This window comes from Malaclemys terrapin, chromosome 9, assembly GCF_027887155.1.
Source record: "Malaclemys terrapin pileata isolate rMalTer1 chromosome 9, rMalTer1.hap1, whole genome shotgun sequence".
NCBI classification, from domain to species: domain Eukaryota; kingdom Metazoa; phylum Chordata; order Testudines; family Emydidae; genus Malaclemys; species Malaclemys terrapin.
Window position 1 is genome coordinate 101,414,358 of NC_071513.1, and position 15,722 is coordinate 101,430,079.

General features: G+C 53.0%; 1 protein-coding gene across 2 annotated transcripts in view; it reads right to left on the reverse strand.

The window, feature by feature from the left end:
- MASP1 (MBL associated serine protease 1) overlaps nt 1-15,722 on the reverse strand; it is a 69,200-nt gene that overhangs the window by 14,881 nt on the left and 38,597 nt on the right. The window contains exons 10-11 of one of the 2 annotated variants that reach the window (XM_054039416.1): nt 13,426-13,500; nt 25-5,613 (exon numbers count right to left, since the gene is read on the reverse strand). In XM_054039416.1, coding sequence (XP_053895391.1) covers nt 4,718-5,613; nt 13,426-13,500 — 971 coding nt within the window. In that variant the 3' untranslated portion in view covers nt 25-4,717. Of the gene's footprint in view, nt 1-24; nt 5,614-13,425; nt 13,501-15,722 lie in introns of those variants that run through there. The other variant, XM_054039417.1, reaches the window with a different exon arrangement.

Below are 15,722 nucleotides of genomic sequence, written 5' to 3' on the forward strand. Positions count from 1 at the left end.
CATAGATGGAGGCAAATCCCCAGATCAGTTGTTTACTCTGTTTTATTGGGAATTTGAGTAAAACTGGAGTGAAGAGTGCATCAGGACTTCAGGATTCGGCCTAGTCAGATGTTACTACAAGACAACAACAAGAAATCATCTCCTGTTGAATTCTAAACAGTTCCCAAGACCCCTTTCCCCTCAGTTCACCTCCCCCGCATCTGATGTCATTTCTCTAAATATATCCGGCATAAGTGTGATGGAGTTACCTGGGAGATACTAGATTATCATGGAGCAAAATATGGCCCCCTAGCATCCCTGAGACCCAACCAATGGGGACCCCAGGCCTCCAGAGAGAAAAGGCTCATGGAGCAACTCACTTTGCAGCCTGTATTCCGGAGATATTGTTTTTCTTTAAAAATGTAGCTGCACTTTGGGACAAGTCCCGAGTCCCTTGGCTCAGTTCTTATGCAGGCAAGTTGCCAAGGAGGCCGACGGCAGTAGGCGGGGAGAGTTCCAGAGGTGACCAAGTGACTTAGAAGCACCAATAACACTGAATGTCAATGGGACTGATGCTCGTACATCATGGAAAGTTTGTCTTCCACGGCGCTGTAAACCAGGGTCTTCATAGCTCTATCATAGACCTGTCACTCAGGTCGACGGCTGGTCATGCTGCAGTGAGGACGCAGGTCGAGCTGCAGACCTGAGTCAGAAGGTCTGCATGGTGCAGTATAGACACGTTAGCACGGCTGGGAGACCCAGGTTCAGTGATTGTAAACCCAGCCTTAGAAACACCGAGTCCACAAGCCCGGGTCCCACAGACCCTAGATAAATTCATGGAGGATAGGTCCATCAATGGCTATTAGCCAGGATGGGCAGGGATGGTGTCCTTAGCCTCTGTTTGCCAGAAGCTGAGAATGGGTGACAGGGGATGAATCACTTGATGATTCCCTGTTCTGTTCATTCCCTCTGGGGTACCTGGCATTGGCCACTGTCAGAAGACAGGATACTGGGCTAGATGGATCATAAATCCAGTATGTGCATGGTCCATGGTCTCCCATGGTATGACTCTGAATTATGTAGGTTACGCTTTCTAAAGGAAGGCACTATTCACTGGAGATGATGGGATGGGAATCAAAGGCCTGGCACTGTGCGGGGGTGAACTGCACTCAAAGAATTAGCCATGCTGGAAGATGGACCAGCACTCAAAGAGCTAGGACGGGGGTGGTGGATTGGCACGGCGCATGCCAGCAGCTGGGGATGGGTCGGCACGGCATGAAAAGCTGTCAAACCACTTGGAAACTTTGAAAGCAGCCTTCTAGTTAGCCCCAGTTTTGATACACCTCTATCCCAATTATAACGCTGTCCTCGGGAGCCAAAAAATCTTACTGCGTTATAGGTGAAACTGCGTTATATCGAACTTGCTTTGATCCGCCAGAGTGCGCAGCCCCACCCCTCCCCGGAGCGCTGCTTTACCGCGTTATATCCGAATTCGTGTTATATTGGTTCACGTTATATCGGGGTAGAGGTGTACTTTATCGTCCCTCTCTCTCCTTTATTAGAAGGATGTTTGCATGGAGGTATTTGTTGTTTCATATGAGTTCCTCTGCTCCTTCCTCTCTGCCCGAAGACACATCACAGATAGTCTCGGTGCAGAGGAGCGTGTTCCCCGATTTTCAGTCTTCAGCAAGGAGAGGACACTTGGTCATTAGTAGGTTGAATCCCACTGATGCACACAGGGCTAAACTGATCGTGGGTCAGGAAGGAAATCCCCACCCAAGGGCACATTGGCAGGACCGTGGAGTGATGTTTCACTTCCCTTTGGGAGCAGGGATTGTCTGCTGGAATCAAATAGGTGTATCCACATATGGCGAGTTCCCCGTGGCTGCAGGGGTTGGGCGTTGGTGAGCCTCACCCATCCCATTATTCCCCGTGCTTTGATGCATTATTTTTGTGATTGGATTAAGAAGAGGATAACGCTAGTGGTGCCAGGGCATTGGGAGGGGATGCACAGAAAGAAGAAGCCCCGAGGTTGTGGAAGGGGAGCAGCACAGCACAGCAGGGTGAATGCAGGGGGCAGTCCCATGAACTTCACTCAGGCTGCAGTCTCCCGGTTAGAACAGTGGATTGCCAGCACACATGCTTTGTACATACCAGGGCTTTATTTCCTTCCCGGTCAGAATGATACAGACTGTCCATACACAGCGTTCGACAGCTGACAGAATAGAGTACAAAAAATATAATATCTTCTAGCTACGCGGCATAGTCGGGAATACAGGCCATAGCATGCGTGTACAATAGACACGTTCCTTTGGTCTCTGGAGGATCTCGCTCCTCTTGCTGCTATACGACTGCTTAAATGATTGTGGGTCAAAGCCTGAGGGTCTAGCTCGGTGTTTGCTCACCCCGTACCCAGGCAAAGCTCCCCGGGTCTGAGTAAAAACAAGCCAGAATAGTAAGGTTTGGCCCAGCAGAAGCTACATGCACGTATCCATCGGAGAGCAACTACCTTTCCGCGTTTTACTACCCGGCATCGCTATGGGAGTGTACGTGGGGGTTCACAAGCACACAGAGGAGACCGACCCTCATGAGGGTGACGGTTTAAACACCTGGCGAGCTAGACGTGCACGGAGTGTGTTGTTTTGGTCTGTAAAAGCCGCTTTCGCTGAAATGGTAAATAAACGATTCTTTGCTTTAAGGAGGGATCCGGTCACTGGGTACCACCGTCCCGGCCCATTGCAGGAGCTGAACGTAATGGGAGTGTAGCCCAGACCCGGTCTGAGAGAGGGAGAATCGTGTGATTCCACCCTATGCCGGCTGACGACTCGAGGCCAGAGGTTCAGGATGGGGGAGGCGCTCAGAGAGACCAGGAGGGGTCAGCAGTGCCATTTGCCCGGTAGCTGTGACATGCACCACACCCAGAAATGAGTCTCCAGTGAGCCTGGGGCTGACTTCTGCCCAAATCTGGGTCAGTTTATGGAGTCGTGCTGACACCATTCAAACTCAGGAGTTTTATGTGGCTTCAATGTGCAACCACGGGAGGTTTGACTCAATTTGGCTGTGGGAACCCTCCAACGCAAAGGAGAACTCACATGGGGCATACCCTGCTGGAAATGAAGTGCAAGGAAAGGATTGCAAACGCCTGCCAAGCTGCAGTGTGTGTGTGTGTGTGTGTGTGTGTGTGTGTGTGTGTGTGTGTGTGTGTGTGTGTGTGTGTGTGTGTGTGTGGATGCAAGCCCCACTCCTTTGCCTGGCTTTATTCTGCTTTATCCTCTGCCCATCTCGCTCTCGGAACAAGCTGGGTTTGCTAGCAAGAGGGGTTCGTCCTCTCACCAGGCACTGATGGTGTTAAGCTCCATCGCACGTGCTGTAACTCCCAGCATGACGTGCTCAGCGGGGACAATGTGGCCCATTTAACTCTAGAGCAGGGGAAGGGTCATGCATAGTAAGTGCCATGAAATGCACCCGGACTCTCCCCATCTGGGATAAGCTCAGGCCGTTGCTTGGCAGTCTGCGCTTTGTAGGGGGAAGAAGGAAAAGCCTGGGTGTAGTACAGTACAGAGGCCTCTCAGTGCACCTCCGTGTACTGTGCTTATAGGCGTCTCATGGCACAGGTGGAACGGGCGTATCCTTATCATCACTGAACTACTGATGCTATACTAGGAAAGGGAGCGAGGAAACCTCCTCCCAGACTCCAGCCTAGGACACCAATGGAAGGGAGCGGGATGGATTTCACACCTTTGCTCCTGTGTGTCCACACTGAAAAGCCAGCTGAGAAGACAGAGGCGGGAACAGCCGGGAAAGCGTGCACCGGGGCTTTCTTGCTAACCAGTGGGTTGTTGAAGTCAGTGGAGTGACTCTGGATCTACACCAGTGTAAACGATAATCAGGACCTGGCCTCAGAGGACAGAGCTGGGATATCTTGTTTCACTCTGAATTCGGGCCAGTGACCCCCCCTGCCCCCAAATGCATGTCAGTTAAGGGCCTGATTCTGGTGCCTTGACCCAGCCAGTTCGAGCCAGAAGCCCTGGTGGAACCATGGCCTTTATTCTGGGCTGATGTTAGGACACCACCGACTGCCTGGTGCTGAAGGGAGCTCCCAGCAGGAGTTTGGTTTGAAGATAAAGCAGGATAAATTGATCAGCAAGAACCCCCTCCCCTCCCCTGTTATTGCTACCAAGGAGGTGAGCTCTTTCTCTAGAGTCAGGGTGAAGGGCTTTGTGGGCCCTGTGTCGGTACAGCTGGGTTTTCCTGCCTCTCCCCGCCCCGGAGGAATTTCAGAAGTGGGTGTAGAGCTGGTGGAATGTGCTGGCTTGACAGCCCTGGGTACTGATGGCCTCTCTGCACAGTGCGAGATGCGGGTCAGGCAGTGGCAGGCACGGCTTCCCCCGTGAGGATACGTCAACCCTGACCTGAAGGAACCATCCCCCAGCAAGAGTGAGGGTGCAGGTCAGTCTCCACAGCCCCATCCATTCTTTGGCCCCTCTGCGGAGACGCCGGCACATGGGCCAGGTAGTTGTGGTGGTATCTTCTGGGTGAGGTGGATGCCTGTCCCGCTAAGGAACCTGTCTGAGGCCCATCAGCTCATTTCCCATGAACTGCCGAGCGGACGTTTCCTACGACAGCACATGAAGGAAGGTGATGCCAAGCAAACCCCGTGAAATAAGGCTGGAGGGGACTTAGAGTTGCTGCTACCGGTTGCAGAAGACCAGAGTCGTGCCTGCTGGCTGGGGCGAGCTCATCTCTTCAGTTCAGGATCCAGGAATGTCCACCTCTGTGAGGATCCCATCTTCTCCTCTACCCAGTCCACGTAGTTAGACACTTTGGTGTACACCCCATACACTTGCTTGCTTCCACACTCTTCTGGCCCACCCCATGAGACCAGGCCTTGGGCCACCCACCTCTGGGTCCCGGGGTCCTGAATGACGAAGGCTCCTCCGCTGTCTCCCAGGCAGGTGTCCTTCCCCCCTTCATAATAGCCGGCACAGAACATGTTCTCGGTCACGCTGTAGTTGCCTGAGCGGGACTCGTAGCTGGTCTTGCATTCAGCATGCAGCACCACCGGCAGCTTGACGTACTGCAGGATGTCGGACAGCGTCCTCATCCCTGAGCTGATGATCTCGTCCACGGTGATGTTGGGGTTGGAGATGCCCCAGCCGGCTACCAGGCCCAAGGTGTTGGGGTGAGGCCCTTCCAGCTCGTGCTCAAACTGGGGCAGGCAGACTGGCATTACGTAGGCATCCATGGTCACCTTCTCCTTCAGCTTGACCAGGGCGATGTCGTGGTTGTAGTTCTGGATGTCGAATCCCCCATGCAGGATGATCTCCTCCACCGTCCGGTTGACGGCATCCTTCTTGTTCCTCACGTCATGTAGGCCCAGGTAGACGGTGACATGCTCCTTGGACACTGGGATGATGGTGTTGTCCCGGCGCTGGGAGCGGAGGACGTGAGCCGCCGTCAGCACCCAGGAGTCAGAGAGGAGGGCCCCGCTGCCGAACCACTTGTCGTTGGGGACCCTGGACGTGTCCTCCACCACGATCAGGGCCTGCCAAGGGAAGAAGCCGGGCTCCGCGTTCCGCCCTCCAATGATGCGCTTGATTATCCCAGGCAGAGGATGAACTGGCTGGCCACACACTGGTGAGAGAAAGGACAGGACAGTTAATCTAACAGGGGCGAGCACTTCCACAGGAAACAGTAGAAAGGCGATTCTCCAGTAGATTATGCCAGTTTGGATTGGTCTCTTAAGAACCAAATACTCTTATTTCTGTCCCCAGGGGACAATCCTTATTCTCGTGGACAGGGTGATTTTAAATGACATGGGCACCCCAATTCCATGTCCTGAATGGGCCCTCTCTGTTATGTCTGGAAAATGGGTACATACATTTTCTACCTGGTTTGCGTCCCTAAAGATAGTCACTTGCTCCATAGGTTTGTACCTCCATAGCTTGGTGGAAGGTGGAATTACTTGGGTTGGAAGGGACCTTCTAGTGGAATACCATGGTCCATTACGCTAGTGTTGTGACAGGGATGGTGATGATGGTGGTGGTGATAATAACCATAATTGCTTAGCAATTCCAGAGCCTTATTCTGCTCCTGTTAATGTCAGTCAGGACCTATAGGGGCTGCTCCAGAGTCTGCTGAAGTCACTGGGTCTGTCCATTGATTTCAATGGGCTTTGGAGTAGGGCCAGATTACTTCCATCACTAGGTCTGAGCAGTCCAGTAGACAAGGCACTGGCATGTGCCTCAGGAGACCTGGGTTCTAGTCCTACCTCTACCATTAATCCCCTGGGTGACCTTTGTGCCTCAGTTTCACCTCTCCCTATTTTTCTATCTTGTCTATTTAGACAGTGAATTGGTGGCAAAGCCGGCATTAGAACCAGGTCTCCTGACTCTCCTGCCCATGTCCTTGCCTCTTGGTCATCCTGCTTTCCCTTGGTGACCTCTGTCCTGTGCTGTCACTGATGTATGTAATTAAATGAACTACCCTTGCACTCTACTACCAATGCATGTGTTACCCCTGAAGGCTGCTGGCAGAGTTTCCTCTTGGATTTCTGACCCCACAGGACGGACTCACATTGTAGGAAGGACATGCTGTGAGTAGGCAATGTGCCATATTATCAGCGTCACTTAGGCGGAAAAGATAGGCCCTTGGCATAATCTACCAGCAATGATGCATGTACGCTGCCTAGCATCATCCATCATTGCACCTTGGAAGCCCAGAATACCTTCATGGGGTGGGGGGAAGAGTTGGAACTCTCTCTGTCCCCCCCCAACACACACACTGAAACGAGGCTGCAAGGGTCCCACCGCCAGTGCACCTCGCCCAGAATTGGACGGTCTTCGGGTCTAGCCTAGGTTGGCAAATGAAACAGAACAAAAACAAGTTGCACCATCCCCACCCCGCCCTGGAGCTGGGATGGCGCTGGACCCCACTCACGGTTTGCCATCAACGTGCCGTGCAAGTCAAGCTGGAATGCAATGCCTGTGTAGATGAAATCGAATTGATCCCAAGACCCGTGGCTCAGTTAATGGGATGGACTCCCTCCCTGTATCCTTTCTTCTGCCCCATCATAGACCTTGTGGCCATCTTCTGTCCCCTCAACAGACATCACCGGTTTTCTTGCAGCTCTCAAAGGGAAAGCATTCGGTTTCCTAATGCAGTTGATATATTACCGGGCCGATGCCAGAAGAACCTCAGAAACAGGGAGCGGAGCCCCAGCTCACTGGCACCGGTTCTGCACTGATGTAACTCAGCTGGTTTCGTAGCTGTTAGCAAAGCAGCTAAGCCTGTGCGTAACCTTAAGCGCGCGAGGAGTCCGTTGACTTGAATCAGGCCTTGCTCCTGTGTCACTGAGAGCAGCATCCGGCCTCTGGTCTTTATCCGTGGACCATGTAGGTGGGTATCATCCCACTTATGCTAAGACCCCCAAATACTAGGCCCGGGTTACATGTCTTCTGCAGTGTCCTAGGTCTGCAGGGCCGGGTCGCAATTTAAATGGCCATTCTAAAACAATGCTTTAATCAATGCTATTAACAAGACAGGTGCAAACTGATGCTAAATAAAGACCTGATCCAGTGAAATAAAAGAGAAATAATAAATATTAAGAACAAGAGGCCAAAGGTTTACTGGTCTAGTGGATGGGTGGGGGGAAATAGTAGACACGATGAATCTTGACTTAAATGAAACTATAGTGAGGCTTTTGACACATTCTCATAAGCGAACTGGGGAGCTGTGGTCTAGATGGATGCCCAAGTGGCTGGGAGACCGTGCTCAATGGTTCACCGTCAGACTGGGAGGACGTACCTAGTGGAGTCCTGCCGGGGTCAGTCCTGCGTCTGGTACCGTTTAATATTTTCATTAGTGACTTGCAGAGTGGAGTGGAGCGTGTGACTAAAATCTGCAGATGACACCGAGCTTGGGAGGGGTTGCAAGCACTCTGGAGGCCAGGATTAGAATTTAAAACGACCTTGACAAATTGGAGAATTGGTCTGAAACCAGCCAAATGAAATTCAGTCAAGCAGAGTGCTACGCTTAGGAAGGAAAACTCAAAGGCACAACTACAAAACAGGGAATAACTGGCGAGGTGGTAGCACTGCTGAAAAGGAGCTGGGGGCTATCGTGGGTCACAAACCGACTGAGTCTACAATGGGATGCAGCTGTGAAAAGGCTAATGTCATTCTGGGGTGTAGTAACAGGAGTGTAATACATGAATATGGGGGGTAATTGTCCTGCTCTATGTGACCTGATCACAGTCTTTAAATATGCTCAGGGCCGTTATAAAGAGGATGGTGATCGATTGTTCTCCATGTCCACTGAAGGTAGGACAAGAAGTAATGGGTTCAATCGGTACGTTAGATATTAGGAAAAGCTTTCTAACGCTAAGGGCAGCTAAGCTCCGGAACAGGCTTCCAAGGGAGGTTGTGGAATCCCCATCAGCAGAGGACTTTAAGAACAGGTTGGCCAAACACCAGCCGGGGTTGGTGAAGGTTTACACGGTCCTGTCTCAGCGCAGGGGACTGGACTAGCTGACCTCTTGAGGTCCCTTTCAGCTTCACACGTCTGATTCTGCAGAAGCCTGACATTCTTGTGCAATTTCGACTCAGTCCTTACTCATGCGACACTTCCTGCTCTCCGGGAAGCCGGGGGAACTGAACTCCAACTCTCTCGCAGTGCGCCCCCTTTGGGTGGAAATGTTCTCACTGCTGGCTCAGCTCCTTGTCCCAAGATCTGTTCGATACAGGGGTTCTTTAAGAAAATCCAGCTGATATGTCGGCTCTCTCCAGAGCATGGTGCCTGGAGGGTACACAGCGTTCTGGTGCACCTCAGAGAATTGTCTTCCCTTAATGACTCCACGAGCAGTGATTCCTCTCCAGCCCCCACCACATTTCTGGCTACCAAACAACCTTCCCCTTTGCCAGGCTGATGCAAGCAAATCGGTTTGGCTGCCAAGCACTGCAGTACAGGCTTTCAGAGCCTGATCTATAGCCCACTGCAGTCAATAGGCCCCAAATGAATCTCCCAAGAGCCCTAATATGCTACTCCCATGCCTGTGAATTATCCCCTTTAACTGTTTCTCCAGTTCATTTCTCTCCGCTTGGGAAGGAAAGGTGCCCGCTAGAGGAAGACAGTTGGCAATTCCGATTTCTAGCCAGGCCTTCCGAGGGAGGCTGGCATGGTGTAGAACAGAGCGGAGAAGATAAAAGAAAGCAACAGGAGGACAGATCGCAGCTGTTCTGTTTGGTGCCTGGGAAAGTGGGTCACAGAGCAAGCCAGGGACAGATTCAGACACTCACAGACTTCAGTGTGGGGAGCCACTAAGTAGCTGATTCGGTTGATTCACGGCTCACAGCCACATGCTCAAGCCGGTAGACTGCTCTGCCTCTCTGGGAGAGGGCCCCAGTGATTAAGGAAGCACAATAATGCTGAGCTCCATAATACGGAGCAGGGACGTGATCAGCTTCATTCCTCCGTGCTGCCGATTTTGGTACACCAGCATGACACTGTTCTGTCTGAAATCCAGCACTGGGGAAAGTCTGACTTGAAAAGATGAAACCTCCCAGAAATGTGTGTGTGTGCGCACGCATGCATGTGTACATGTGTACATGTATGTGAGTGGGCATGCGTGTGCATGTGTATGTGTACATGTATGCATATGTGTGTGTACACATGTGTGTACGTGTGTAGGTGTGTGTGTGTATGCATATGTGTGTGCACACGTACATTTGTGTATGTGTATCTTGTGTACGTGTGTGAGCATGTGTGTATATGTGTATGTGTGTGTACGTGCCCGTCTGAACATGTACATGTGTGTACATGTACATGTGTGTATGCGTGTGTGTGCACATGTACATGTATGTGTGTGTACATGTATAGGTATGTGTGTACATGTACGTTTGTGTATGTGGGTGTGTACGTGTGTGTATGTATATGTGTACATGCATGTAGGTGTATGTGTGTATGTGTACTTGCATGTGTGTGCACATGCACATGTGCGTATGTGTACATGTAGGTGTGTGTAGGTGTACATGTGTGTATGTAAGTATGTGTATGTGCATATGTTTGTACGTGTATATGCATGTGTGTGTATGTGTGTACATGTACATGTGTGTATGGATACGTGTGTGTGAATGTGTAAGTGTGTGTTTACGCATAGGTATGTGTATGTGTGTGTACGTGTACGTATGTATATGTGTACGTGTATGTGGTGTGTATGTGTATGTGTGTGTACGTGTAGGTATGTGTATGTGTGTGTGTGTATACATGTATATGTGTGTGTGTGCATGTATGTGTGTGAATGAGTATGTATATGTGTATGTATGTGTACGTGTGTGTACATGTGTGTGTACGTGTGTGCATGTATGTGTGTGTACGTGTGTGTACGTGTGTGTGCATGTGTGTACGTGTGTGTGTGTGTGTGTGTGTGTGTATGCATGTGTGTGTGTTTAGGTTCCCTGCCATGTCAAATACTGTCAGGAATATAAAATGTGCTTAGCCAAACAGTTCCAGTATCCCAGCTCTGGCCAGCTGTCAGGCTGCCGGGACGCTGCCTTTCCTCCTAAGGCGATGGGCCGCGTTTAGAGGAAGCTCTTCTAGCCAAATATTTATTCTAATAAAAATATAAGACACACTGAACGCCCTGGAACTGCTCTTGCTAATGGCAGATGGGGGATGCAGAGCAGGGGCTGAGAGAGGGGTTTAGTAGCGATGGGCACCTGGCTGGAGCCAAAAGGGGGAGAGGAATCTAACCGCAGCTGAACGGACACAGATATTTGGACAGCTTTTTCCCGCTGTCACGCTTCATTACCCCCGAGTCTCTATGAGCTCCTGGCTGCCCTCGGGGCTCAGAAGCGGGCGCACTGGAAGTGGCGCACAAAGGCTGCCTGCATTGAGTCCCTAGCCCAAACAGCAGCTCCAATGACTCAAGTCCAAATGTTTGTCACCGAAGGCTCCCGGTCGTGTGGAGCCGGAGCACCGTGGAGGGGGGCAAGGAGCAACCAGAAAAGAGGAGGTTGCCACAGTCACAGCTTAGGGGATTCTCACACCTTCCTTTGGAGCATCTGGTGCGGCCACTGCTAGAAACAGTTTACTGGACTAGATGGCCAGGGGTCTGAGCAGGACTGGCAACTCCCGTGTCCTTGGCAGTGGTTCAGAGAGCATAAATATGGAGCCACAATGTCATTTATTCTCTGGCTTTGGCCCCAACCCTGCAATCAAACCTGTGCACCCCTCCAGAGATCTGTCCATGCAGATCCAAGTAAAGGATTGGGGCCCATAATTGTACTTAAAAAAACACACACACACACACACACACACACACACACACACACACGGTAATCAATCCTCTTCACTCTCCATTGGCCCTGAAACCCTTGAACCTTGGGGGTGGGAGGGGGAACACACACGTTCTGGCGACTTTTATCCTTTTCCATTTAACAATGTATGTTTTTGTAAAAAGAAAATAAGAGTTGTAGGAATGGGGCTGAAATTAACATGGTTGTGTTTGTTTCACCACGGAGACTGTGGTGCAGAGATCAGGGAGAGAAATGGCAATAGGACATGAGGCTCCATTTTCACCTCTAAAGGTCACAGGTCGGACCCGAGCTCAGCTGACAGTGAGCAAAGTGAAGTCACCACCATCTGGCTGCATTCCAGCAGCCTGGGCCCAAACCTCCCAAACGATGGTGGGTTCCAAACCCAGATGCTTTGCAGCTTGGGCTGTCCCTGGATTGACCGGGTACAGCGTGTCGGGTCGTTGAAACGTACCACGCCTGCACTCTCTCGGTTCGGTGTGATTTGCCAGCCAAGTCCCATGATATTGTGTCTAGTCCTCCCTGACTAGGGGAGCTTGCAAGCACTTCATACAGGGGTGTGTGGCTGCATGGTCAGTTTCAGTGAATAACTGTGAGCTTGGCCTGAAATTCGCTTCCCACAAACACTCCTGCCAGCGCATCCCGACCACAAAGGCTCTTGGGACAAGACCGCTAAAGGAGTGTGGGATTCCTGAACGAGTCCCAGCAAATATTCCCAGAAACCACGTGCTGGGATTTGCCCAGGGCCAGGTCAGATCTGGGTGCATTGTGAGGCGAGGGAAAGGGTGGGGGAGGGTGTTTCTAAAGGGCAGACAGCTCTGCCCAATGCTGTATGTGCTGTGAGCAGAGGGGAATGTTTGCCTTTTTCATGTCCACTGAGAGGTATCATTGCTGGCCTGCGGGGTCCCAGGAGATAGCGGCACGCACCGTAGGGGGTGGGCGGGTAAGGCAGGGCACGTTTGGCTGGAGTGCAGCTGTAGCAAGCCGTATGCTTGCCAGAGACTGGAGTGAGGCGTGTGTGCCAATCAGAGGGAGGGCAAGAGTCGGGGGTTCTCTCTTTTCCAGAGACAAAGCAGGCAGTGAGCTGGAGGAGTGGAGGTGGGAGAGGAACAGATACATGCCTTTCCTCACCCAGGAGCCAGCTGCGGTTTTGCTGCCTCTCTCTGTGGCTCAGACTCTAGGGTCTAATTGCTCCTAAAACACTGCATCCTGGGTGCGCGTACACAGAGAAAACCTGCATTAACAGCCACTGGCGTTAGGCAATCGGCCACCGAAGCCACAGTATGAGGTGGTCTGACTGCAGGCAGGGTACCTAGCAGCTGCTGAGCCTAATTCCCTCCTCGGACAATGCCTCTCCTTCCACCTGGGGCCAGTCCCTTACCTGCTCAGCCTCAGTGTCTCCAGCTGTGAAGTGGGGCTAGTTCTCACCCAGGGGCCTAGTGGGGTCCACTCAGTAAACGTCTGTGGAGCACGGTGTGCTGTCGGAGTAGATCTCAGCGGGCCCAGTACAGCACTCCCCAGAGGGGATGCTGTTGGGCCGTTATTTAAGATCCGCCCCTGCCGGGTGTCTGAATTTTGCTGGGCTCTCGGGTGGCGGCTTGAGGCAGGTTCTAAGGTGCTGGGCCAAGTTCCACCAGTGCAATCGCGTTAACACCTCTGGTGACCTGCAGGGCAGGAGTTGGCCACCTGGCATTAGAGATGGCCCTGAACCACCCCCCCGGAGCTCAACTCCTGTGGACTTTGGAGTATTCAGAATCCAGCCCCATCTCGGTGACACACAGCTACTGCTCCTTGCTCTGCCCTTTATAGCCACAAGGCCCCTCATCCCTTGTGTACAGCGCTGCGGATTCTCACTGTCCCTACCTGCTGCTCAGGTGTTCCTAAGGTGACGTACCTGTGGATCACAACCTGGGGCACCACTGTATAGTGAAGGCATCGGGCTGCCCCAGCCATGGAGTGAAGCCAGCGGAGCTGTGCTGAACAGACCCCCACCTTCCCCAACCTGTACCAGTTGCGTCATGCTCTGTTACCCCTTGGAGAGCGAATGATGGATTGGCCTACTCATGGCATAAACAACCCTGCTACGAGACGGCAGTTCGTTTGCTGGTGCATCATGCCAGAGCTCTCTAGGTACCTGGTCGACAAGACGGCAGCTTGGTCCCCAGCTCCTCGCTCTTCCACACCCCTTTAGCATCACAGGTGTACGTGCCTGGAAGAAAGCGAAACGTTAACTGGCAGCATAGACGCACACCTGCATGACCGGCTGTCTGTTGCCTATGCAGGGTTTGCACATGCAGCAGGTGTATGCGTTGTTGGCTGTGGGTCAGCTACGCATGTTCAGACATGCAGCCAATGGGGTATTGCCATAAATATATTCTAGGAGCCAGAGTCTATGCTGGGCTTGCAAAGGTGCCCTGATGGTGGAATTTGGCCCTATGTGTTTGTCAGAGGGGAGATGGGTTGTGTGAAAGGCCCCTCCCCTGCCTTCCTCCCCTGAAATGATTTTGCAGGGCATGGAGAAATTACAGACGTTACTCAGACTGCACCGCGGGGCATCTGCACGCCGATGTTTATGGGGATTTCCGCTCCCCTACAGCCTTTTCGGAATGCTTGTGGCATGTCACTGTCCGGTGTCCTAGTGCCAAACAAGTGGTGGCCGGAGCCCTGCACTGTCCCAGGGCACTGTGCCCATTATGCTCAGGCCGAAGACTCTGCTGTGATCTGCTTCTCCCTGCCAGGCTGTTAGTCCCTGATAAAGTAGTGCAGGACAGATGTGCTGGGCTGGGCTGATCCAGGAAGCAACCAGCATGCCAAAGGTTATTGCACACTAGGCCTGGAGGCCGATTGGGTAGCAGCAGGATTATGGACAGGGGGGCTGGGATGTGAGCAAATCCTTCCAATCTCCACCCCTAGCCTGGAGCAGCGGGTCTGTTTTTCTGGATGGGTTTGGGGCACCCTACGAGCCGCATCCCCTGGTGCCAAGGCGTGCCCAGAGGGTGGCTGTGAGAACAAATGTGGCTGATGGAAGTTGGCAATGCCACTGTCATCACTATGGAGCAGTAAGAGTATTTAAAGCGGAGCCCTGGCATGCACTGAAATCCAGGGGAGTCAGGTACCTTGTAGCAGTGTGGTTACCCCGCTCCTGGAATAAAAGGAGTGAGAGCAGCTGAGGGAAGCTGAGGGTGTGGCCAGCTCAATCAGGGCACAGCGGGCCCTGATAAGAGGCCTGTGAGTTGGGACAGTCTCACTAAGGACCTGGCTGCCTGGGAGCACCGGGTACCTTGGGCAGAGCAGTGCTGGGGAAGGCAAGAGGAGCTGAGGAGCTCCAGCCTGGCAACTCCCCAGGCTGAGGCCTTGGTAAAGGCCCAAGGAGGTACTGGGGCTGCAGAGGTGTAGCCCGGGGATAGGCAGAGGCAGCCTGTCCAACCCCCTTGCCAATGAGTGCCCATTACAGACTGCGTCTGCCCCAGGGAGCGGGGGCTAGATGAAGACTGGCAGTAGCCACTGAGGCAAGGTGGGTGTAGGGGGGTTGGAGTTCCCCCAAGGGAGGGGAGACCCAGAGTGTGGGGGTACTGTGGGGCAGCACCCCAAGTTAAGGGGCACCGGGGTGTGGGAGGGATGCGGGGCCAGAGGTGGTAGAGACAGCAGGGCTGGTAGCCAAGGGAGAGAAACCGGCCAGCAGGAGGCGCTCAGAGGCTGGAAAGAGCTAATTCCCGATGACCAGCAGGAGGCGCCATGGCGGTCAGTTCCCGCCGTGTGACACACCTACATTCCTTTGAGGATCCGGGCCTCAGTCTCTGCAGACTGCAGCTGCTCGGGTCCGGCTGGAAGCATTGCATGCTGGGACCTGTCGTCGCTGCAGACCACTCCCCGTAAGAGGGGAGAGTAGCGGAGATGTTACCAGGCTATCGATGCTCTGACCGCTGTACTATGAGCGTATTTCTACACTGCAATCAGAGCCCCAAGGCAGAAGCTGTGGCCAGCCCGGGGCAGCCGACTCTGGCTGGGGCTGCGGGGCTATGAAATTGCAGCGTAGATGTTCAGACTCTGACTGGAGTCCGGACTCTGGGTCCCTCCCTGTGGGGTCTCAGAGCCCAGGAGGCACGTGGAAGCAGGGATCCGCGGGTTCCTTTCTAAGGAAGCTGCTGAGGAGTGGGGCTGTGTGGGGAGAGGTACCAGAATGAAGCTGGAGGGAGACCGGGGCCTGCCAAGGCAGGGAATGGCTGCTGGGAGTGAGCAGACTCCAGGCAGGGAAGGCCTGGGAGCTCCCAGAGGGCCGACTGGGAGCGCAGCTTTCACAGGGATTGGAAAACTCCATTTGGGGAATGGCTGAGCTAGAGATGAGTTTGGGTGGGGGGTTCTTAAAGGGCCCTGAAGAAGGGAAACAGAGGCAGAATGCCGCAGGTCCACCTCTGGCCACGAGGGGGAGCT